At 40.0% G+C, this 26,547-nt stretch overlaps 1 protein-coding gene across 1 annotated transcript; it reads right to left on the reverse strand.

Annotated features, from left to right (window-relative positions):
• Positions 1 to 817: 817 nt before the first annotated feature.
• plpp2b (phospholipid phosphatase 2b) lies at positions 818 to 26,547 on the reverse strand. The gene is made up of 6 exons (XM_042481412.1): positions 26,132 to 26,547; positions 10,057 to 10,208; positions 9,282 to 9,544; positions 8,693 to 8,750; positions 7,264 to 7,440; positions 818 to 4,580 (listed from the first exon to the last, which is right to left on the reverse strand). Exons 1-6 carry the CDS (start codon positions 26,187 to 26,189, stop codon positions 4,422 to 4,424), a joined length of 867 nt encoding a protein of 288 aa, XP_042337346.1. The 5' UTR covers positions 26,190 to 26,547; the 3' UTR covers positions 818 to 4,421.

Raw genomic sequence — 26,547 nt, forward strand, 5'->3', positions numbered from 1 at the left:
CAGCCTGATACAATAATCTGCTTTGGTGTTGATAGCTAATTTTAGTGTTCATGACAACTGAACAGGGGTGAATTTAACATAACTCCCCCATTTACATTTTATAAAGGCGAAATTTACACAAATTTAAGGGCGGAGCCTCTTGAGTGACAGCCTGTCTGTGAGGCATCACCACAGTCTATGAGTCAGATCCACTCCTTGCTCTTTCACAGCTCCAGCCTCTCTTCTTAATTTGGTTCCTTCTGACTCCAAGATTAACCTTCTTGGAGTCAGAAGGAACCAAATTAATAATTTGTGATATGCAAACTGACAAACTTGGGGCTTTAATATGAGAGTCCACAAACCAGTGTGTTACCATTAGCTACATCCATTATTTTTACAGTTTATGGGCAAATTGAGTCTTAATCAGGTTTTAGAGAGCAGATGCTACACTTCATCCTGGTGGATTCAAAATGCAATAAATCATTTTCAGATAACAAACTCTAAATGAAAGTAGTGGTGCCCGCCATGTCTTGTTACAACACCCACGTCAAGTGCGCTGACCTTTTAGCTTGTGGGATGAAGAATTTCTGTTTGCATCATTCCAATGAAAAATTTCTTGCAATCAAGATAACATCGAACTCGCCAAGAACATCATGAAATGAAAAGTTTATCATATTTCATTTCTTAAAAAATACAAAGGTTCATCACTATCCATCTACCAAATAATGCCGAGATGAAATCAGTATGCTTCAAATATTTGTATCAACAATTTAAAAAGTGAAATTCCATCATCACATCAGTGACATTAAATGTATACATCCAAACAAAACAACATAACTGAATTTGGATTATATCTTTATTTAAATTTCTCTGGTTTAGAGCCTATAGATATAATCTTTATACAAAAACTAAACATGAATCATACCTACAAGTAGACATATAAACAGGAGATTGGCCGACCAGCACCTACTTTAAGGCACTAATTCAATAAAGCATAATGGTGCATGGAGCCACATGACCAGCTGAGAACTTTTTGGTTTCCATGAAGCTGGAGGGGCATCAAACACCATGACGTTTCTACATCCTCATCCTCATTTGGTCTATTAGTCAGGCTGCAGTAATACACAGATGATTTAGATGTAGGGGAGCAAGGGAGGGGGCTCGCACACCACTTTACCGCAACCACTTCCAGCTGTTTCTTGTTGTAAATCAGTGTTTTAAATGTGTAGCAGTCCCCGGGGACCAAGGTTCACCATGGGATACCCTACACCCCACCCCCTAATATAGTACCCAGCCTCTCTCTAGTCGCAGCTTCGGGGCCTCACAATCACTACCAGGTGAGATTCTCTGTCTTCCTGTCTCCTTCCCCCCTATCAGGTTTGTGGTCTGTCTGATCTGTTGTCAGTCCTCCAGGGGTCTGCATGCTGTATGAGAACTGTACAGGAGACCTTATTCACAAATTAACCTCATCTATCAACACAGGAAGGGTAAAAGGAACACAGATGAATCTTTGAAGTGGGAACGGGGCAGTGTTACTAGCTTCAAAAACACAGTTGGGTATGTAACCCTTTATCATTACAACGGCCCTTTAAAAGCCCTGCCAAGGCATCTGGCTTATGTTTGGACCTGGAATTGGATCCGTTTGTGTGGCAACTCCACCAGCCACCAGCCGGAGAAGGTACGGGCCAAAGCACACTGTGCAGGTGAAATTAAAAATGCATCTACATGTGAAATAAAAACATACAAGCATATATATATACACATCCTTCACGCAACATGAAACATGTCTCATAGCACTAGTATATACAGTATTTGTGGCTCATAGTGGCAAGCGGGGGTGATTGCACAAAAACCTTGACAGCGCTGGCGCTTCCAACCTTGTAGGAGTAAATATCAAACTTCTTGTGTTTCAAATAAATTAAACACCATTTTCAAAATGGTTGTCTCATCCTTCTTTGATTAAAGGTATTTAAGAAGTTAAAAAAACACAATAAAATAAAAAAGAGAAGACAAAAATAGAGGCCAAATTTCTTAACATTTGATTGGCAATATAGTAGTGGTATGATGCGTAAAGTCCGAGAAAAATTAAAGCCATCTGCATCAATGGTTTTTACCTCTGCAGTCCATTTCACACAGGGGAAACATAAATCATTCACAAACTCCACGATTAAATTTATACATTTTTTAAAAGGCATTTGACCCAGTTTGGACATAAGATCTGCCCTTAAAGTTTAAGACTTAGTATATGTCCTGCCATTAAAGGAGCAGTGTGTAGGATTTAGTGGCATATAATGGTGAGGACTGCAGCTTGCAACCTGATGAAACTTCTTCCATGTACCTACCGAGCCTGAACTCCTGGTTACGATTCCTTAAGTGTATATTGTTCAGGAGGTTATTAGTGGGAGCCGAATTATCCACAGAGGTCTTACTCTTCGAAACAAACAGACCCAGTGATTAAAAACAGCAAAATAATAATAAAGTAGTTTCATGTTACAAATCAGTATTTCTCTAACGCTGTTTGGCTCGTTACTGATGGGCAACTAGCCCACCACGCGCTAATGCGAATGAATAATGCAATTTCACATTAAAAATCTGTGTTTTTCCACTGCTATTCAGCTCATCGTGAGTGGCTGCTGGTTGCAGTGGCTGACACAGAAACAAACACAAATGGCCCTATCTAGAGCCGATGTTTGTCCATTCTGGGCTACTGTAGATATGTGGCAGTGCAGCATGGTGATCTTTACAGACCAGGCTCATTCTAAGGTTATGAAAACACAACGCTTTCTATTTTCAAGTTCAATAATGAAAACATCCTTATAATATCCCCCTGAATTCTACACACTGGACCTTTACTACAGATTCAGAATAATTGGCACTGACAAGATGATGCAGCAAGTCAGACACACTTAAGCAGTGATACAACATGATACTAGGAATAATTGCTGGAAGTAGAAATCCACTCACACCCGTGAATCAGAGTTCATCAGTGTAGTGTGAGTTATCGGGCACAACAAGCCTGTATAGTCACTTTTAAAAACATTATATTGTTTGTCAGAGTAGATACCCAGACCTGTTTGGGCAGTTAGCAGAGCTGGCAGAAAGATATCGTAAGCTAATTTTACATCAGAGGATTACCTCTGAACCATGATGATGTTTAAGTCGGTATACGTCTCCTCTCAAAGCAGCTTTGGGGCCTGCACCTGACATTTTTGAGTCTTTTTGCCAACAGGATGACATGATATATGGAGATAATTAGCTCATCTACTGTAAACTGGTTGCCACTCCAATAAATTGTTATAATTTGCAACGCTTTTCTAGAGTGTAGCCTGTTTAAGGTGCACTAAAATCAAGCTAATCAACAAACTGTGCCTTTACCTAAATGTATAAACATTCTTGTCTTTGCTCCTCTAGTTCTTTATATTTCTTTCATCGATGCCAACATATTTGGTTATCTACATACAAAATATAAAAACATACAAAATATGTTAAAGCTACATTAAGCGACACATCTGATTTTGACTTAAAATCAGAGAACTGCGAAGTAAAAAAGTTGCTAGTACTACAAATCCAACTGAGAATCAACACCCAAATCTTCCTATTCCACATCTCTGAAGTTTTCAGGCTGTTTTTGTTCGTCAGTCCGTACAGGTGAAACCCAACCCCTCTCAGTGACCTATTAAATAAAATAGTGGGCAGTTATTTCCTGCAAACACACCGAGAAACAGATTGCACACTCACTGCGAAACGTCGTGCCTAGTAAACAAGTGTATCAAACCAAAGAGAACACATTTTTTCTCAGGAGGTGGAGGCATAAAGGTGAGTAAATATCAGACTTACATTTGTCTGTTTCGCAGGAAAGGACTCTCTTTGGAAAGCCCATGTCCCTTTGTTTCTGCTGCTGTAAATTTGGAGTCTTTCGCTTAATGCGGCTTTAAGCACATACACTTTAACATCAACAATGATGTCTTTAACACAATATGCTCCTCTCTCTCTTACAGGAGAAAAGGAGGTCATTATGATGTCTTTAAAAAAGGGGGCTCGGGCACCTGGGAATGGGATGCAGCCCCCTCAGTCAGTCCAGTGGTTGGGGAGTAGCCGGGGTGTGAGTGGTTGACACAGAAGGAGGAAGCTGGGGGCTCGGAGGCTGCAAGCTACAGACCTGATCCCTAGCTTTACTCCTTTCAAACAGATATACAAAAGGGCTGGTTGCAGGATTCATATAGACACTCGAAAATTTAACATCTCACACTCATGGGACTTCTCACATAGAATCAGGGGTCTGCAGCGGGCAGCCAGCTGAGTCAGGGCTGTGAGTGACCCAGGTTTTTCCCTGAATACATGCTGCTGACTGCACAATAAAGGTTGAAGCCCCAGAGGTTGACCCTATCACACAGGTTTGGGGTCTGCAGGCTGCAGCCTCTGTTCCCTACCATCAGCCCCTATCACACAGGGCCTGGATTGTGGTGATAGTTGTAATGGTTGGTGTGCTCGGAGTCTGCAATCTGCAAGCTGGGTTTCCTCTCTGGCTCTTCGCTATCAGCTGTGTCAGTCCTCATGCAACGTGGAGGACGCTTCTTGAAGAAGTCTGACACATAGCGCACCTGCAGAGGAGAGGAGAGGAGAGGAGAGGAGAGGAGAGGCATGTTAGGCAGGGATACCGAACTTGCTTTGTTTGGGGGCCACCTTTGCAAAACGAAGCCATGGGCCAGTCACAGAAGCCCCATTTATGTGTTTAAGATGTTTCTAGGATTTTAGGTCATTTGAAGTATTTTAGCAAGTTTCTATGATTTTAGGATGTTTGTAGGATTTTTTTGACATTTCAAGAATTTTAGGACATTTCTACTATTTCAGGACGTTTTGAGGAGTTCAGGATATTTCTAGGACTTTAATAAACAAGCCCCTTTTGGATGCTGTTGTATGCAATCTAGAATCTTATGTATACTAAAAAATACAAAAACAATTCCCAGAAGGAATAAATGTATTTTTATCGTGAATTAGAAAATGGTTGGGGGGCCATGCAGCACCCTATCAGGGGCCAGATTTGGCCTGTGGGCTATAAGTTTAGTATCACTGATGTAAGGGATACAGAGGAGGTAAGGGCTGGGCTGGAAACTGTGATTGCATGTGTCTGGACAGGTCTGTGCACAGCTGTTAGGTGAGACACTCACACACATACACACATGTGAGAGGAACACACAGAGAGCAGGCACAACCCCTGAAGGCCATAAAACAGTATGCCCAGGAGGGTCTCTAATTGCGCACAACACTCTGAAGGCCAAAAGCACGGGCTCACTTCCCAATTCATCATACATGGACACACACACTTGCACCAACACACACTCTACCACTCCAGAATTTCCACAAGGCCGTGCTGACAGTGGCTCACTCAAAACAGGGAAGTGGCCAAACAATAAAGAAGCCCAGCTGGATGAGGTGAGCAGAATGAACTTATTGCCTGAGAACCTGCCGGTGCGAGTGTGTGGGTTTCTATCGAGTCACACTTTGCTGCCGTCACACTTCACTCCCCTCATGTTTCCTGTCTATATGGATTTTTACTGCCAGGCTGAAATATGGATTCTTCGGGGGCTGTTTCACTTTGACGGGAGTATCACTAACAGAGAGAATTTTCCATTAAATGTCATTTTTATGGTCTGGACGCACCCATGTTTGCTTTTCCTAAAGGCAGAAACCACATGAGTAAGATTCAAAGTTAAGATGTCATCAGGTCTGAGGCTGGAGCTACTTCACTGGAAATTAAATGTCAAAAATCGTGAGCATGATCTTAATAACAAGTATTATTTTGCTAGCTTACAGCTGATGACATACTTTTTTTCACTATAAAATTTCAAATTTGGCTTCCAATCACAATATAACGACCTTAGCATTGTGATACCAAACTATATTAGAAGCTGTGACTGTCTGATATCATGGAAATATCATGTAGGAATTCTTAAAAGTTCCCCTCGATTAAAAATAATGTGTTTTTCTTCTGTTTATGTCGCCTAAAATGTCTGACTGTGACTATACTGACTTGTATCTGTGCAAAAATTGTCACTAGAGAGTTGTTTTCACATTGCTGAAGCGGGCAATATCTAAACACTTCACTAAAATCTGAGATTTACACGTAACTCTGGCAAGCTAGATTAGGTATGTCACTAATACGACGCCAATCGCTGTCTAATATGGGAAATATTATTCTGTTGGGAAACAGACTTTTAATACAACACTGGCAAGAAAACCTCAAGCTTCCAGTGCAGAGAGGACTTGTCAGTACTGAGAGCAGAGTTTGCATAGTCAAGTGCATCAGCAGGTGAAAGTTTTGATAGCAAACATGGTGGAGTGGACCAATATAAACACTGTGTAACATCATAGAACAAGAATATTCAAATTGCTTTGCGTGGGGGTCACTTTCGCAAAATGACAGGAGGCCAGGAACCAGTAAATATACAAGCATTAATAATATTTAAGAGTATATTAAGTAAATGAATTGCCCGTTTTCACTCTTTTGCTTACTGTCTTTGCTCATCTTTGCCAAAATGCAAATCCAGTCGCAGCAGCCCCACACAGGCCAGATGTGTGCAGGGGCACATTTTATGCACTCTGGCACCTTATTTAGATTCAAAGTACGAAAGCAAAAAATAAAAAATATCTCTGTGTGAATCAATTTGGTTGGGCCACGAAGCACCCTATCACGTGCCAGATTTGGCACATGTGGTAGAAGATATTATTAAATGTTTCACAGCAACTCATGAGTGTCAGCCACTGCCAGTTACAAGCTAACAAGCTTCTGGACAAGAAAAACAATGCTCACTACACTTTCCACTGTGACAAATCTGCTAGTCACCAATTTCGGTGCACAACAAACTCCTCATCTGAATCTGAGTCTGACTGAGGCTCAGACATGTATGGGTGATTCTCTCTTATGCAGGCCATCTTGATGCGAACTGCTCTTTCACGTGTCAATCTAGCACTAGTCACACATAGCCATACCTCTCTCCACACTTTGTTTTAGCGCTGTGCCAGCACTGGAGAAAAGCGGAAAGCGAAACCTACCGCGAGCAGTGGGAATGGGGCGCGAGGCCAGACCCAGAGTTTCTCAATGAGTGAGAAAAAGTAGATCTGCCTCCCGGAGTTTTTAAAAAAAGTTTTTATGAGGGAAAACCACGTTAAACAAAATATTAATCAGAGCAGATTATTTTTACATATTTCATAATGTGTCTAGAGGGGGGAATTTAAATGTTGCAATGTTTGCCCTTGAGAGAAGTCGTTGTCGTGGAGACTCACGTTGAGTACAGCAACAAGTGCTCCCTGCAGCAGCCCCACCAGCACGTCGCTCCAGTGGTGCTTGTAATCAGAGACTCGGGTGTAACCCACATACACCGCAAAGGCCACCAGGAAGAACTGGATGGTGGGCCGGAGAAGTCTGGCCCACTTAGCTACCAGTCTCGCCTGCACGTAGAGCTGGAGGAAGGGGAAGAAGAGTAGAGGGTGGAAGATCATGAGGGAGGTTGAGGGGAGATGAGACAAAAAAGAGAGATCAGGAAAAACTGTCAACTTGCTATATCAATGAAAAAAGATGTCACACATGGTTTTGGTCTCCTTAAAAGGTTATCACACCATAAAAAAAGGTTAGGATAATGCAATGGTGTTTACATCTACATCTTTTTGCACTGACGTGTTATATGTCAGCTCATAAAGCAGTGAAGTAATGAAGCAGTCACATTTCTGTTTTGCAAATTGTGTTCTGTATTTGCTTAAATAGATAGCCTGTTGCACTATAAAGTTCCAGGGTAGATGGTTTCTGACTCCAAACATCATAAAACAAAAAAGTGCTTTTATTTGGAGTTTGTGTCCCTCTAATGCAAAAACAGTGGCTGGTGTGCCTTAAATTGGATTTAACTATAAAAAGGTGCTGAGTTTTCTCTCTAATTTATGTCCACTATGGACTGAAACCCCCCTTTTTTCTTTTCTTTTTTTTTTAAAACTGGAAAACAGCCGACGCCAAAAAATTATGAACCTGGCAACAGTACAGACTTCTCCAGGCTTCTGCTGGGCTGCTGTTGAAGGTGCAAAAATTGGCATCACACTACAGTCCCCCCTCTGTCACACAGCCACACTGAAAACTGTAGGACGCTGGATATCACAGCTCAGCTCGATTAATTTGCAGCATTTGCCCGGCAAAACAGAGAGCCACTGACAGGACTGGATGCTAGCTTGAGATATTTGGTTTTTTCTTTCAAATTTTCTTTGAACTAAGCAATGTTGTTTTGCTTGGCCTCTCACTGTCCAGCACTGGTGCCTGGCTTTTAACACAAAGAGATGAGGGTAATGAACTGGATAGGCCTGGAAGACAGAACACAGCACATGATTTGCCTTCATCATTGCTGGGAAAAAGGCAGCAGAGGCCTCCAGATCACTTCTCTGAGTATCCACATTCTTCCTCTGAACTCTTGCCTTGTCCTTTTATGTGCAAAAGCACAAACCGCCTCTATGAGTCTTTTCTCCTTCTCAACAATTAGCCCTCGAGTACGGATCCAAAGGCTTAAACCTCTTTTCAGATGAGCCCGTCTGGGGATTGCTATGTCTGATTCAAACAGAGATATCTGCATAGAGATCACATGGAGATATTTCCATGTTTACAGTACATAGAGATGTTTATGTACAGTGTTTTAAGACTTTTAGTCGCAGACTGAGGCTAATGTGACGTACTTACCGCTAGGAATAGCATGCAGTACATTCCAAAAGAGGAGTGACCAGAGTAGAAGGACAATCTGGAGAAGAGAAAGAATTAAATCAATGCACCACACAGGATGTTTAAACTGCAGATTCTTGCTGGCATCATTATCATGTGAAATGTGCATCATGATACAAGCAATACCAGTTTTGGGAAGGTCGCATAAAAGTAACATAATTTTAAAAGAATACAAATAAATAATAATTTAAATATGAGGAAGAGGACAAGGGTAGGATGAAACAAGAAATGAGAGGAAGGTGGAATATTTAAATAAATACATGATGGACATGATCTGTTTGGGTTTGATTTAATCACCTTTCTAACAAATGTTTAAAACTGGGCAACAAAGCTGAAAAATATTGTTTAATGCTACATATTAACTTTTTACAAAAAATAATATACAAAGAAGTAAACCCTTGTAACCACCAACATTTTGATTAGTAAATGTAACTTAATTGCAATTTTTTTCACAGTAAGTGTAAATGATTACATTTACATTTATTCTGCATTTCTATTACATATAAACAGCTACTCCCCAACACTCAGTAACACTGAGATCTCCTCCTACCTGGACTCTGTGACGTCCTCAGGCCTGCCAGTGCAGTTGATCACCTGCATGTATCCTGTGCAGACTTTAGGGAGACATACGGCCATGAAGTTGGGCCTCGGGCGGCCGATGGTGAACTTGGCGAGGTCGGTGAGCGACTGGCTAACAGAAGCCCCAAACAAGAAGGTGCCCACTACTTTGTAGAGTGCAGCTACATACTGGTTGAAATCAGAGTTAGAGTAAATCCTCTTGCTGTAGACCAGATAAGCTTCTCCAGAGGAGATCTGAGGGTAGATGGTGAACAGTGAAAAGATTTTAGTTGAGGCTTTGTTTCAGTTTTTTTTCAAGATTCATAACTTTATTGTCATTATGCATAACGAGATTGCAACTGTATCATCATATGGTGCATATTATTAAAAAATAATATCACAGAAATCATACATATACATATAGAAAACACACGAATGTAAGCAATAATAAACATTCAGCACTAAAATCTCACCAAAATAGGACAAAATATAAGATATATATATATATATAAGAAATATATATAAATATATATATATAACAGTACAAGAAGTGTGCAAACACCAGCAGCAGCATCATTACAATTAAATTACTTTTCCTTGTCATAAATCAACACTCTGCCTAGTTCTACATGTAATAATTGAGCAAACAATGCAGAATGCTGCTAAATGAGTGAAGTGTAATTTTTCCATGATTCTGGCTTTACTGAGGCCAGACGTAATAAAGCTCCCTGTGAAAAGAAAGGAGAGCTTGATGAAGTAAAACTTACAATGATGACCGTGCAGGAGATGGTGACAGCCGCCAGCATGCCATGGGTGATGGTGTCTGATCTCACGGGGTACATGATGCTCTCGTCGTCACAGTAAACCCCTCTTACATATGGCTTGAACACAATGGTCATAATGATGAAGGGCAGTGCCGCTGCAGCCAAAACAAAGCAGAACAGTCTGATGAAACGGGTTGGAATATTCACTATATTTGGAGAAGTTGTGCTTTTGGTGAAACGAGATGAATGCATCGGCCACTGCCAAGATTATAACTGGGCACACAGACCAGAAAGGTTGATCCAACTAAATGGAAATCACCATTTGAGAAAACATGTTTTGGAATAACATATTTGCTCCATTTTAGGCAGATTTTCAGACATGACATCATTTCTGAAAAGCGGTAAGTGAAAATGTTTCTATAAGGATAGCTAAATTGTTTTCTCTCTCCCTCTGGACCTCAAGGTCTAAAATCATAATGATGAAAACAACAAGGAGAAAAAAAGCCAGCAAGAAATTGCAAAAATATACAAAATAGTATATACACAGGCAAGTGGACATATGTAAAATCAGACATCACCAACACACCAAATAGACACAAGAGTGCGCACACACACACACGCACACACACACACACACACACACACACACACACACACACACACACACAGGAGTGTACACAAACTACTGCAAACACAACACACACAAGTGCAGCTCATTTGAATGATGTGGCTGTGTGCAAAAACAAGACCAAATATAGAAGCTCAAGACTCCTGAGACACGAGGCTCCACACGAATAATGTCCCTGAGATGTTCAGAAACATCCAACCCAGAGGTACTCACTCACCCTCTTCCTCTCTCACGCACATACACACACTCACTTTACTGCACTTTGTAGATGCCTGTGTATAACAGGTTAAAGACATATGTTACAAAGTTGTACTGGTAAACACATGCTAATGAATACATTATGCTGATGCACTTTTATTTCTTCTCTTTAAAAGTCAAAGTCTTAATTTGGCAGAGACTGCGGGCAGATTTTGGGCAAAGCATGACTGTTTGGAACATGCTGAGGATATAGATGTGCAACAGACGTGGACTTTAGTGCAAGTAGTTTGAGAGGATCTCTTTGATGTTATGAAGCCTTTTTTCCAACAGTATAATTGGAATCCTTTGTGACTGACCATAACCTCTAACATTTACTAGGGATGTTCCTTACGACTAATTTCCCAGACATTTAAACAGAAGTTTATACTTAAACTAGTCCAGCGGTTCTCAACCAGAGGTCTGCTGACCCCAGGGGGGCCTTGAGGGAGTTCCAGTGGTCCACAGAAAAAGGGGGAATATATTATTTTCATTATATAATTTGCTATAGAAGTAAGCCTAATGTCCGGCAGTCATTATTCTGGTCACAGCCTTCACCTCCTCCATGGTTATCTGCTAAACTGTTGCTGACGAGCATATAATTCTGGTCTCAATCATATTTTACAAACAAAATCTTTTCAGATGGAAGTCCCTGATGTGAAATCTTCAAATGAGGTTCTGTTGTTTGTGCGTCTGGGTTTCAAGTGAGGGTCCTCAATTGAAACACAGAAACAAAGAAAACAAAAAGAAAAGAAAACATAAAAAAAACCTGTGAAAATTGGGCATAATTTGATCTAAGGTTAAACATTATTTGAAAAATTTTGGGGAAATTATAAGAGCCCTTTTAAAGTTTTAATCACACTTTTTAATAAGCAAATCTTATTAGAAATGTTGCTGAAATGTGTGGCACTTTGTGTCATGTGCTATGGACATTGCTAATTCAAAAGTGAGGGTATAATAAGCTTAAGCTTCAGCCTACACATTTTCAGTCTACAAATTTTGTTTTCCAATTGTTTTTCCTTTTAATTTAATACCTTGATGTTATTTATTCTTTATTATTTGGAAAATTGTTAACAAAGAACAAAAGAAATTACCACACACTAAAAAAAAATATATATATATATGTTTAACTGACTAGGTTCTGGTGCAGACTAGCAACTTTTAATCGACTAGTTAAAAACCACACACATCCGTGACTTTTTGCTACTATATCTAAGTCTATAATGATAAGCGTTTATTCTAAAAAGAATTTGGGTGGAGTGAACTTAAGTAGAAACAGTATGTCTGAGAAAGACCTTACTTGATTGAAATGTCTAATTAATCATTTTAGTCAAAGTATAATTGAAAAAGTGAAAAGAAAGTCATTCTAAAACACTGACTCTGGTAGTTTGTCTCCCTGATATTTGTCATTGTCTTTGACACTTCACATAAAGTGTAAATGATTCACTGATAGATGAAAAGAAACATAAGTTGCAGCCCTTCTGAGGAATGTTCTCTCCACCCTGATATCCACAAACACTGTCCATAACAGACAGACAGACAGACAGACAGACAGACAGACAAACAGGCTTGGGGCCACTGTGGAAATGCCATACGGCCACATACTAAACGCAAGAAAAACAGCCACAAAAAAAACACTGCACACACTTGAAAAGTGCTCTCACCAATAGTATTGCATTTCTGTGCAAATGAGCAGAGCACCCCTCCCATTCTTTCGAAGAAATGTCTGCAGCTGACATAATTCCAGGAGGACTTCCAGCGAGACTGACTGATGAGAGACCAACAGTCCACATGCTGAAGACTGAGACTAAAGAAAAATATACAACTGGATGGTGGATCAGGATTCAGCTGAGGTGAACACTCTGTAACACCGAGTTTAACTCCACCCTGAAACGAGTACAGAACGTCAGCCTACTGTAAATGTACACACAAAAAAAAGACAAAACTTTCGGCACATTTTTCTCAAATATTAGAGCTGTGGGTAGCTCAAAAAGATGTAAAAAGGGAAGTTTAATATGTGGACGTGACTCTAAAACAGTAGCTCATATGCAGAGATTGTTTTCATTGTGTGAAGAAAAATATAGGTGCATTATTATGACTAAAACTGTCTGTAACAAACCACTAATCAACTAATGAGGCAAAGAAATCCCCTAATATCTCCCATAATTCACAATAAACAACAATACACAGTGACACCTCTACAATAAAACACAGTGTTTCAAACTCGTGTCTGACATCGCATATATATCCACGGTGACATGAGATGAGTACGGACATTGTTTAGTGACACGCCAATTGCACACATGTTCCTTACAGACACTCCGGAGACAAAGAGTCTTATTGGCTCAGTAACGAAGGACAGCAGCAAAATAGGAGCTTTGTGTTGAGAGAATAAACAATAGCGCTCTATAGAATAAACTCATTGCACATGGGCTTCTGGTAATCCGACCTCAGAGGAGCTGGGTTTAGACTAGACAAACGGGGAAGAAAAATAAAACACAAATAAAAGTACCAGTTGACTTTAGTGTGGTATTTATATCCCAAAAAAAGCACCAATCTTATTTTGACATTTAAAAAAGGAGGAATCTCAACTCCCAACTGTAATATTTCAACACAAGATGTTGCAAAATGCACTTTTGTTATCAGCGAGAGTTTAACTCACCAAACAGATATTTTGTTGGCAGGTTTATTATGGGTGAAATGCAAAATAAAATCTGTCTCTGTTACTCTCTGACGGACCCAAGGTAGCTTTTCCACCCTGTTCCAAAACTTTATGCCAGGCTAGGCTAACTGGCTGCTAGCTGTGGCTTCATATGAGTGGTATCAATTTTCTCATCTGACTCTCCAAAAAGTAAATAAGTATATTTAGCCAAAAAAAAAACTACTGCTTTAACCAATCATAGACTTTTGATACTTTTTTTCACATTCCAGGAAGGAGGCACGGTAGCCAAAAGGCAGGAGTTTAGTTACACAACCCGACAATAGTATCCTACGTTAAATTGACGTTAGATTTTGTCCTGATATTGAATTTGGACCACCCAACGTCACAACATAAATTCAGCCAAAAGTCAATGTCTTACAACGTTGGGGCCCATCTGGGTGCCAATAACTACACATCTTTAGTTCCTATAGGTAATTTTCCACCTGTCCAATGCATCTATTCCACCCTCCCCCTCTTGTTTGCACCCTCGTCCTGTGTGAGCAGCAGCTGGAGGACACCTGTCCCTGCATGGCAACTTCCCACTGGCCACCAACTACCAGATGCATGCACGATCCCTGTTATTATCACATCTACCAGCCATGTCAGTAGGTGGTAAACCCGGTGTATTAAGTCTTATTCCACATATTTTTCCTCTCAGCACCAGCAAAATCCTGTTTGTGACAACCGCAGCTCAATGTATGTTCTCTTGTACTCGACCAACATCCTGTCTCAGGCGCCTCAGGGGAGCACCCCGATATGGATTTACTGATGTGGCTTTTGGGTGGCTGCTTCTGCATCTGTATCCTGCATCCTGCTTCCAGCTGGCAAGAAACAGAGCAGAGAGTCAAGAAACAAATGGTTGCCTCTGGTTTACCTTTCCATCTCATCATGCCTGACCTAAAATCCAGCAGAGCCTACTAGATAGAGTTTCATTACACAAGCTATCATTGAGACTCCAAGTTTCTGATATATTCTATAAAAACAGAGAATGCTAGGAAACTTTCTTTTAGTGCCCACCCTGAGCTATGTATCTCCAAAATATTATCTTAAGACCAAACCAGACTCCTCATATATCCAATGTTGAAATTTACACAGCATGTCAAATACCCTAAAACCTTTGAAAACATAATATTATCAGGGTGTTTGCATGACATGAAAACAAATATTTTTCCTTCTTCAGGGTTGGGGGGTTCATTGTGACATTAAATCTGTTTCACACATGTTACGTCAGCCAATATGAACTTTTTACGCAGTCTGTACATTCAGCACAGAGTTAAAAGAAAACTGGAACTGCAAACAAAAGGAGAGACTTGTTTGACTGGATTCTAACACATATAATAGCAAAACAAGTTTGAAGGTTTGTGTAAGACTATGGCTTGACAAAGTCATTAGGAATGTTTATTTTCTCAATACAGCATGGTTAATGTCACTTTAAAATGGCAGAAGGACATAATTATTTCTATATTGCAGTCACATGGTATAGTAACTTCAAACTGTTTTATGAAGCTTTTAACACTTGCCAGAGCAGGGCCATTAATCACAGCCGAGTGGGAGAAAAATTAAGTGAAAAGCTTCAAAGAGAAGTGCCAGCAGCTAATGAAATACACTGACTTCTTCAACCTGACAAGGTCACAAAAGGCTAAATAGCTTTTGCATGTACATTGACATTACATTTATGAATATCGTTTTTATTTATCTTTTTAGCCATACGCCAGTCTTTTTGTGCTTACTAATTCTCCTAAAGTCCAGGTAAAGCAAAATCAGTGATTTCTTTCTTAAATACGTTGCAAATATTAGGAAATACTTGTCGAAAAGATGTGAAAACACTGGAAACTATAAAGTAATGCATCGTGGAGTTAGACTGTTACACAGTTTTTCACTATTTTTGTGTCCAGGATTTTTGGGCAGGCCTTAACGCATGCTTGATGACCCACTGGAGCCATCCTTAACATCATTTATATATATAAATATAAATGAAGAACAAGTGACTTGGAAGCATCAGACTCTTGTTAGCAGCTAACTCAGTAGCACACATATAAATCCTGAGCCGAGGAACGAGAGAGCAGCTACACGGCGTCAGACTCTCATTTAGCAGCTAATAGCAGCTAATGTTAGCACAAAGCTCACGCCCAAAGCATGGAGCAGCGTCTGCTGGCGCGCTAAACTGCTGAAAAGTACATTAGCGATGGATAGTCTGCTTGTTTTATTTTATGTGGCATTTAACAGACTAGTGCATTCAAAGATTTATAAGACTGAAAGAGCTAAGAGGGCTTGTAGAAGGAGGTGAAGGTATCAAGATCCAGGCACTCAAACATTAACGGTGACATAGGCAAAGCTGGCAGCTTTGTTTGTATAACACATTTCATACAAAAGGGCAATTCAAAGTGCTTTATAAAAAAAAGCCAGAATTACAATAAAAGAGTAAAGAGAAATGATCTAAAAAAGTAAAATGAATCACCAAATGATTTACAATTTCAAAAATTAATTACTTAATTGATAGTATAGATATATATATAGATTATATATATATATTATTTTTTTTTTTTAATCACCACTACAAAAGCAAAAGTGCAGACAGGTTTAATTAGTTTCAGCTCATTCAGCAGACACGCCCCCAGCGTCTCAGAGTAGGGAAAACTGCTCAGTTATTTTATAAACTTGGCATTTGATAACTCATATTTGGCTGGGTGGTTAATACATTTTTCTGCTGTGTGACAGACTCATTACACATATTTACTTTTGCTTTGCTCGGACTTTAAACAAACTCGGATTTTGCCACTTTGCCATATATTTCATTGACTGAGTGAAGTCAGGGCACCTGGCCTTATATAACCCTCCCTTGGCTTGTAAAAAAAAGGATGAATTTTTCATTTCGGTTTTAATAAATGAGGCACTAATCCTGCTGACACGACTTTAACTCGTTAGTCATGAATTACAAGTCTGGATGCAAATCAAAGCGCTCAAATAAAATGATGTAAAGAGTTTGGACTGCTGTCATCTGTGGAGCGAATGGAGCATCCTGAGGTGTATGAATGTGTCTGCCTCTGTGGATAATATCTGCAGAAACAAACCAGCCACTCTTGAAATGCAGACACACAAACACAGCTCACAGGCAAAAATAGACCCCTCTGCAGACAAAATAGGTCTCCGGGACACCACAAAACAACCCCACAACCCAAACTGACACTGCTCCAGAGCTGCCTTCACTTAAAAACCAAGCCTCTGACTTGAGCTAAACTCTGATACCTATGGCGGATTTTTCTGTTGAGAAAACACAACAGAACATATACATGGAGGGGAGGAAGAGGAAGGTGGATATTCAGGATACGGGGGAACCTTCTCTCTAGACACCTGCGTCTACGGATGGAGGCTGCCAGTTTGAAATGTAGCCAGGAAGCTAATCTCCAGCTGCCAGTCAGAAATCTCCTGCCCGAGCCCCTAATGGGAGCCCGTTTGAAGTTGCAGGATGCAGGGCTCAGGCTTTCCTGTCTCAGATTACTGAATGCCCATTTTAGAGGCTTTGGTTCCATTTTGGGAAGTTTAACACTTCTCATTTATCTGGCCACAAATTAGTATTCATCCGCAGTGGCACCTCGGTGTCTCACCCTGCTGAGATTGGCATTAGCCCAACAGAGAGATGAGTAATTGATGGGGACCATAAACAGTCGGAAGAGCAACATGGAAAATTTGAATTGATACCACAGACAAACAAAGATGTCAGTGTGAGAGTCTTTCCGTCATTCCTTCCACCACTGCTGATTCACATCCTCCATTCTGCTTTTTTTCTCTCTCTCTCTTTTATTCAAAGTCATTCATTCTTCTCTCTGGAGCTCCGGCTTTCTGCCTGTCATTCTCTTGATCGCAGCATCCTCCCACACACTTCTCCCTCTGTTGTAAATATAGAGGCCTCAATGGGATGGTGCTTTATTTAGCTGGCAGATGTGCAATTACGGAGGACCATTTGGACCACAATCGCACTCTGGGGCTGAGATTCGAGGCTCGTCATGTCCTCTCTCTGCCTGTCAGTTTTTCTCTCTTTGTCCTCGTTCACATTTCCTACTAAAGTCGACGCCTGCACTCAAACTGCCACGATCATCTGGAAGTCGCTCCAGTGGTTTGAGAGTCCCTCACACCTACTTGCCCTGGTTTCTCTGACATAACCTGCTGCACCTGCAAAACCATGTGCACGGACAATTACTCTCCTCAATTTGAAAAACATACAGTCTGGGTTTTCATTATGCTTATTTTCAAGGCATGTAAAATGTGTGTGCGTGTGTGCGTGTGTGTGTGTGTTTGAGGGGTGTTCTCATGCCCCTGGGCTGCCCTGTTTGGTCTGAAACTTTCCTTCAAGGTCACAGCTGGAAAATTTGCTCCTCCTTCTAATTTATTCCACTCGCATTTCTCGTCTTTCCAGCTTGAAGGTCACTCAGTGAGTTTCTTCTTTCTGTATTTCTTTCCTCCGTTTCCAGTCCATCCCTTCCTCCTGTTGATAGCTCTTGTTTCCTGTCACATTAACACCAGTCGTTCTTTATTTTTCACGCCCGTGTCACTCTGTAGTCATTTACTCCATCTGACTGTGTCTCCAACTGTCATCCTCTCCCACTGTGGACAAGGACAGAGGCACTGTAAAACCTGACAAGTTGATCTTACTTAAAATAATACTGGAAACCAACTGCTTTGAAAAGGGAAAGTAAACATCTTAATTCATCTTTACTTTATACCTAATTGCTACTCAAAACTTAGCTGTATTTACTTAATTTTGTGAAGTTATTACAACTTAAAAATTACATCTGAAATTACCTTGTTCAGCTTAAGTGTTAACAACTTTAAAACAAACAAACACGACAGTCAGGCTTAACTTGATCAAGACAAAGATGATTATGCCAATGATGAAGTTAGCAGACTTGTAAGTTCTTTTTGTGAACATGTTTAAGAAAATACAAATATCATTGACTAGGTTGCAACCAGCAGAATACAAATATATAGCACAGTAGACTTGGTTTATTGAAGTTGCTGAAACTTGGATAGATTGATCTAATTAACTAATTTTTAAGTTGCATCAACTTCCAAAACATTAAGTAAATATACCTTAATTTTAAGTAAAGTTAACAATTAGAAATAAAAGCAACATCAATCAATCATCAAAGCAATCGGTTTCCTAGACTTCAAGTAGAATCAACTTGTCAGATTTTACAGTGGGAAGGTTTTTTTCTTTTAGCTGCAGTCAGTGTTTCCACATTTTTTCTTCCCTGCTCTCTTTTGTTTCCTCCCTCCAATTCAAACATGTTGTTAAAATGACAGTAAGAAACCTACAGCACCAAAGCTCTCTCAATAGGTGATGTTACAGTCCTTTACAAGATGGCTTGTGGTAACAAAACAACTCAACGCTCCCTCTTCTGACTGTCTCACCCCAAGCTGGACTGACTAATGTGGAAGGTATGTGCTGAGCCTACAACCTCTGCCGGCGTTGGCCTCTGGAATTCTAATTCACATGAGGAACGCCCAACTTCACCAGTCACACCAAATCCTGCTGCTGCTGCTGCCCATTCTTTATTTTTAATCCTGCTGTTTCGCTCCGTCCATCATTCACGCATGCTTAGGCCCAAGCAGTGCAGAAGGAGACAGGGTGGCAGGCGAGGTTGTAGCAGTGGCGGGAGGGGAGCTAAATCTGGCAATCAAAGAGTCTGGGTTTGGAGGGGATCAAAAAGATGTAGGCCACACAGGTTTAAACTTAAACCATGAAGGTCTGCAGGTCTGCAGGAGGAATTAATGGGTAGGATTATCATGAATGGTGCTGAGCATCTCCAAGGTCACTAAAATTGCTACCATGTTGTCTGTATATCATTGCTAAATATATAGTGATACTTCTGTATATAATTACTGTTTGCAAATACCAGAGGTGCAGACTTGAGTCACAAATCTGATGACTTTAAGGCCCAGACACACCAAACCGATATCCACCATCCGATCTCATGTTGCCGTATCTCGACCAAAAGTTGCACATAACACACCAATCTGACTGCCAATAAGCATGTATGCTCGGTGCCTGCATTACAGGAAATATCCTTCCATACCAGCAGAGAAATGCCGTCTTTAATAGTCGTTCAAAACAGGAAACCTTAAGACCGCCATGATGCTAGTTAGCACATTTACAACACAACCAAATACTGAAAGAACTAAGCTTATTTACAGTGTGCCAGTGAACAACACAACCAATCAGGAAACGTTTCTGTTTAGAGCTCAATGGCTAAAGAAAAACAATCTTTCCTCATATAATAAGTTTCTTTGGACCTCACTCTCTCGCTCTGATTCAACATTCTGAATCAGCAGAAAAAAAGTTGATGAAGGCCAAGGGCGCGGGGCCCACCACAGTGACGATAGTCACAGATGCTCACTGTCGGCCCAATATTGACCGTCGGCAGACAGTCGCCTTGGTTTGTCAAGGCCTTTAGACTTGACTTGACAAAAAAAATGTTTAAAATGTGATACCTTCCCCCAAGCCCAAAGATTATAGCCTATGATATTTAAAAAGTGTACCACAAATCACATAATTTCCTTTCATTATCTGAATCAACTAACATTGAAATTATTTATTCTAAGCATAACTCACCTGATTCACTGAACCACTCCAAAAACCACCTGTAAAATTGCTTATTCAAAAAGAAACAACAAAAAACTGAGCATGCAGTATGCAAAACCTAAAGGTTGAAAATTAAAGGTAGAGACACAACAACTTCCAGCTTCATTCGACATTTGAAGATGCACAAAGAACTATGGTCAAGACGATATTAAGATAGTTAGTGAGCTAATGTTAAGCTACCGTTAGCTTTCAAAGCAATTAAAACCTCTGACAGACGCTCTGTTTAGCTTTTGTCTGATGCCAGTGATATCGTTAGCACTTCTCCAAATTGGGACCACATTTTCCAAAATTCAGGTCACTCACAAAGTGGGCTAAACTCCGCTCAATCTGGCTTCCTTCTATACGAATACGTCTTCTCTCAAACTGTCTGTCTTTATTAGCCTATTTCTTTAAAACAGTAACTATTATAACAAAGGTACATTCACAAATTAAATCGCCCTAAAATTCTAAAATTTTCTACAAGCTCAAAATCAACTTTCTGAACTCGTCTGTGTATTTGACTTTAGTTCTGGGGAATTCGGCCTAAAAGTCTCAAAAGTAATCTGGTTCTGATTTCTTTCAAAAACAACCACCACAAAGGATCTTTATCCCCTTTAAAGTATGACTGATAACCAGATTTGCCAGAAATCCTTGTGCAAATAAGTTAATGAGAAAAACAACAATAAGAAGAAGAAAAGAAGCTCGGCTCATATATCTCAAAGGGACACGTCTGTTTGTTAAAAGGGCTTCAGTTTCCATGACAGAGCTCTCCTGAGGAAAACAATTCCCATCAACCCTCTTTACTGCCTTTCACTGAGAACTGGGAGCGATCCGTCTTCCCAACGCAACCGCATGAGAGGCCGAGCTCCCTGGAGACGCTGCAGCACGGTTTCACCAACAAACAGGCATCCAGCAAGGTCAAAGAACAGAGCATTGGGATATTTACGTGGAACTGCCATCTCATAACATGTGCAAGGAAATGCGTAGCAACTCTGATAGTTTTACAGCTCTTTGGCTTTGGGGGTAAACTCTATTGTATCATGAGATAAATCAGTCAACAACAAGATGCTAATGCAAACTTACATAACTCCACTCTGAGTGCAGACTCCACGCTAACTGTGAGCTCAAATCCACAGGAGCAAAACAAATGAATGAAATACCATAACCTGGTGTCATCTTTCTAGCACTGTTGTGTAAATAAAAAGAGAATCACATGACAGGAAAATTAAACTTTAGCTGCACCCTCTGCAAACAGAAGACATGTGTGTGTGTGTGTGTGTGTGTGTGTGTGAGAGAGAGAGAGAGAGAGAGAGAGAGAGTGTGTGTGAGTGTGTCTGTGTGTGTGTGTAATCGGATGCATAATAGATTTTATAAAAGAACTGTTTTTTCACAACCTACTTCACAGCACGACACGTGGAAAAAACGAAATTATGCTCAAGTGTGTTTTCCACCAATGCCTTGCCCCGAGGACATTTAGTCACACACTACTTACTTGGACTATCAAGCACATTACTCATCATAACACATAGCTCGTTGTCATTTACAATGCCTTCAGCAAGCGCCCGAGTCATGCAGCAATGTGAAATTTGCTCCTCCTCCTCCGCCTGCTGAACAACACACCTGCTGAACTGCTGCAACTACGACTATGAGCTGCAGGCAGAGAGAGGTCAAAGCCCGGCCTTTCCTCTCTTGTGCTCGCAGCCAACACCCACCGTCTATTTGTGCTGAGTGTAGACTTACACAGACAGAGGAGAACAGAGGAAGGGAGGGCTTAAAATGAACAACAAAGTCAAGAGCTGGCAGATATTTTGAAAAGCAAAAACAACTAAATGTTCCTCATGATGCGTCTGACAGATTTCTTAGCTTTAAACTATACATAATACAACAAACTTTGCGTCTAAGGAATCAGAAAACCACTCCTTAGCTCCAAGCAGCCATTCTGGATCAAATATATATATACATTTAGTGATCGTGTTTGACACCATATGAACGTAGAGGGTGGCACGCCATTCACAACAACAGCTGTTAGTTTGACCTGGGCAGGGCAGGGTGTGAAGAACACAGAGCGTGCCAAAAAAATCGCTCTGTGATTGTATCTGCTGCTTTTGCCTTTGAATTTCATAAGAATTGATGATTGGTGAGACACATTGTACACTGTACAAGTAGAGAACAAGAAAATGAATATTTTGAGTCAGATTTGAATACTTAAGAGGAGGGACCAAATACTTGTTTTGCAAGTCACAAGTAAGTACAAAGTCAAGACAGGCAATTTCTGATTCAAGAGTGACGAGTCCCAATTCCTAAACTTTTCTTTTCTTTTCTTTTTAAACAATTAAGTTGCCATTATCATCTCACATGTTTTGCACACTGCAATTTGTTTTTTGTTGACCACCAGCAGTTTCTGTAAGTAAACGATGTTATCTTTGGTATTATTTTCACTAACTGGTAATCAGTCAACAGGTTTTCCACAGTCATGAAAATCCTGGAAAAATTATGAAATTTAAAAAACAGTTATCCAGGCCTGGAAATGGTTTGAAATAGAATGTTTTGGAAATTTGAATATACATTGTTTTGGCTATTGTTAAAATGATATTCATAAAATTCTCAAAACGTGCCTAAAATTATTTGAAATATGTTACGTATAATACGTAAAAAATCTAGTGCTAAAGTAAACATGGCCTTGACGTTTTCAGAAGTACGTGTATGTAATGGTGTTGTCTATTGTTATATGCAGCTAGCTGGCGGCAGGAATGTCTAACTTTCGAGTTAAGATATCAAGAGATAACAGTGTAACTGGACGCCGGCAGATTGGTTCAAAGTGGATCTGTGAAGTTAAGTGTTGATTTGATAGGAATTAATCGTCTTTATGTTAGATGATTCCTAAAATGAATTGATTTGTGGCACACCTTTTCAAAAAAAAATGTTTTATTCTTTGGGCTTAGGGGAGGATAAATCAAGTAAAGTCACAAGTCATTTAAGTCCAAGTCGAGTTGAAAGTCCTTTTTGATTTCGTCAAGTTGAGTCAAGGTAAGTCATCAGATTTGTGACTAGAGTCTGACTCAAGTCAAAGTCATATGACTTGAGTCAACAGCTCTGAAGAGCAGCGAGTAGAAAAGCTAAGGAAGATAATAACAGTTGTTAATCAGAAAGGATAATATTCTGGTAGATTTGCTTGATTTTTTTTTACAATAAGAAATGTAAATAGTCCCCAAATGCAGAGAAAACCCAACTCAAAACTCTGTTTCCATATAGGCTAATGGTTAGTATAATTACAAGCTCTGCCATGTTGTTATTACATGGCTGGGACAACCTCACATAAGCTTGGGGTTGACTTGACGATTATTTGGGTGGCTGACGTGGGTGGCAAAGGGGAAGGGAGAGGCATTAAGGGTGGGATGGAGCTATCCAGACCTGACCAACCAACCAACCCAAGCCAGACGTTAATCCCAGACTTGTGACAGTGAAATGGCGAGGCTTATCAAGTTCAGCAGTCTGTGGATGTTCCCACAGATGGAAAAATACCCCTAAGCTCTGTGAAAAGCCAGAGGGGGAGCTGAAACTGCACAGCAGAGCAGATCTGCACATGCATGAGGCATCATCCTTTTCTGCTCTTCCTTTCAAACTTCCACCACCATCACTGGTGCAGACACAACAGGTCATGACCACGCCGCCAAACACCAGACTATTACGCAAAGCACGTCTGTCAATGGCTTGTGGCATTAATACAGAAAACCAAAGTCCCACCACAGTGGTACATTTCACATACACACACAATCTCTGAGGCTGAAATATGCTTTTTCTGAGGGTTCTGGTGGTGACTTCTCACTTTGGTTGGTTTTTGTGATGTAACTGTTATTATCAGCAGTTTATCCATATTATTAAGGAGGACCAAATGTGTCATGTAAGTGGTTATAAAGCATTCTGATTTTGAAATTCATTTATATATAAATCTTTTTTTAATGATGCATTTATTGATTGTTTCATAATGTTTTCTATAAATACTTTTTTAATTTTACATACTAATTGATGGATTATTATATTTATTTGGAATTTATTTGAATAGTCCCTTTTATTGCATATTCAAATTAATGAAATTATTAATAATTAATGTCTTTATTTATTAATTCATTAAAGAAGTATTTCACTACTGGAAATACGGTCCTTTCACAAAACTGGGCTGTCTATGCAGTAGAAAGACACAAATACATATAAAAATGATGCTACATGACCAGAGAAAACAGAGGAAAATGGCTGTGGTGTTTGGTTTTGCTCACAAGGTATAAAACCTACAACTACCAGAATGCACTGCCATGCACAAGACCAATACATGCTTCAGTTGGTGGGTGATGTAATTTGAGCTTGAACATTTTTGCAAAAAAAAAAAAAAAAGCACCAAAGTAGCAGAATTTTGGTTTGTATTTTATCAGCACTGATTTGTTTTACTGTATGATCTCAGTTTTTCGGCCTCCGTTCTTACAATATTGAAAACTGTACGTTGTGCAAATTCTGTTCACAAATTCTCATATTACAGCCAAACTGTGCACTAAAATATATTCCTGAAGATGTTCAGGGCAAGAAATAGGCAATTCAGAATCATGATCTTGGTTTAAATTTGAGCAGCACTGCATCGTTTTACAGTCTGATCACAGTTTGAGAGCAAGAGTAAGGGGTGTGTTTGTCTATCAATCTGTTTCTTTACTCTTTGTGTCCATGGTGGCGGGCATAGGATAATGCAGATGTACAATCTGTAAGCCAGCAAAAATCTCCTGGATGACATGTTGATTTGAGCTGAGAGATAAGCAGGGAGATATTGTCACTGGTTAGATGAAGGAAAGTTAACCACAATTCATTTACACACACTAGCCACACTGTAATGATATAAAGCTGGTTGAAAATCAGCAGAGTATCTCATTAATTCATTTGTAAAATCTTTTTTTTAATCCCTGTTTTATTGTCTTATTAGATTTAATTCCAATGAATGCTTTACAAGAATTAACATGACACCCTTGGCCCTCTGTGTCTAACACATTCATTTCCATTCATTAAATATTGAATGCAAAAAAAAACTATGTTGACAACTATAACCACATTTCATTATTTGTTCACTATACAGAGGGTGAAGGAATAAAACACATGTACAGTAATGATATGATCCACTGCGGCTATGAAAAACAACAAACTAACCCTAACCTTGAGAAAAACCAAAGTTAAATGCAAAACAATGGCCTGTGGAGCGATGTGGAAGTAACATTTTGAACACAGTATATGTGGGAAATGGGGGAATTCTTGAGAGGATTCCTGGCAGACAAAATATTGAAGAAAATGAGGAATAAACTGGGCACACACGCATATCAAATTTCCATAAACAAACATTGAGCTTCCTGAGGCACTGTAGAGTCCTGCAAGGTTTTTGGGTGCAGTAGTGTGGAGCATGCAGCAGGCCTGTGAGCAGAATGAGATTTCCTCTTGTGTGTCACCATAGTGCTATTTAATGTCACATTTCAGCCTGGATAGTATTGCGGTTGGGATCTGTATAAACAAACCAGATGACAGGCTGTTCTTTTATAGTATTGCACTCGGGCAGTTGCTTCATTTGCCTTTTAAAGAGAGAGTGACATAAAATAGCTTGTGTTGATCACTAAAAACATGTCTTCGTGTCATTTAAACGAAAAAACAAACAAACAAGCACAAACAATGCAAAGTTCCTACTATTGGACGAATTCCCGAGTTGCTGTCATGAGCGCAAAACACAAACACACCGACAAGAAACTGCTGCCGCCTCAAAGATACGATCTTCATGCTATCAGAAATCCTGCTGACAACACTGAAGTGCAATTGCTTAATAAAAGGTGGATTATGCTGACGTATAGTTTTGTACTTAGTGTCCATAACTTACCAACCACAACGCACAGCACGTCCATCACCACGTACAACTTCTTCCTCAGCTCCGTCATCTTCTTTCCGTGAATTTACGCTAAACGCAATAACTACTTTTTAAATGAAGCAAACAAGTCCATCGGGCGCTCGCTCGCTTTGGAATAAAAGTACAGGCTATGCAAACAACCTGGTAACCTGCACTACGAGTTCTTCCGGGATCCTCTTTCCTACCTGTGCTGTCATTGACAGCAAAGGTGTGTTAACTTTCTTAAAACGACAGCGTGCGAAAAACTGAACAGATCCGAGGCGGCTCTGGAGTCTCGCGTCCCTTTGCGCGCATTACTGCTTTGGGTACAAAAGCAGAACTGGAGAGATCATCCGACTTCACAGCGCTGGAGGAGTACGGAGGATCCAGTTTAAACTTTTTCTTCACAT

Source organism: Plectropomus leopardus, chromosome 3 (genome assembly GCF_008729295.1).
Source record: "Plectropomus leopardus isolate mb chromosome 3, YSFRI_Pleo_2.0, whole genome shotgun sequence".
Lineage (NCBI taxonomy): Eukaryota > Metazoa > Chordata > Actinopteri > Perciformes > Serranidae > Plectropomus > Plectropomus leopardus.

Bases quoted from the DNA above. Each gene is read 5' to 3' on its own strand.
- plpp2b (XM_042481412.1), bottom strand. From the start codon at position 26,189: ATGACGGAGCTGAGGAAGAAGTTGTACGTGGTGATGGACGTGCTGTGC. The intron at 8,751-9,281 runs GTAGGAGGAGAT...TCTCTTCTCCAG, and splicing joins GAGGACGTCACAGAGTCCAG to ATTGTCCTTCTACTCTGGTC. The intron at 4,581-7,263 runs GTGAGTCTCCAC...TCTCCTCTGCAG, and splicing joins CACTTGTTGCTGTACTCAAC to GTGCGCTATGTGTCAGACTT.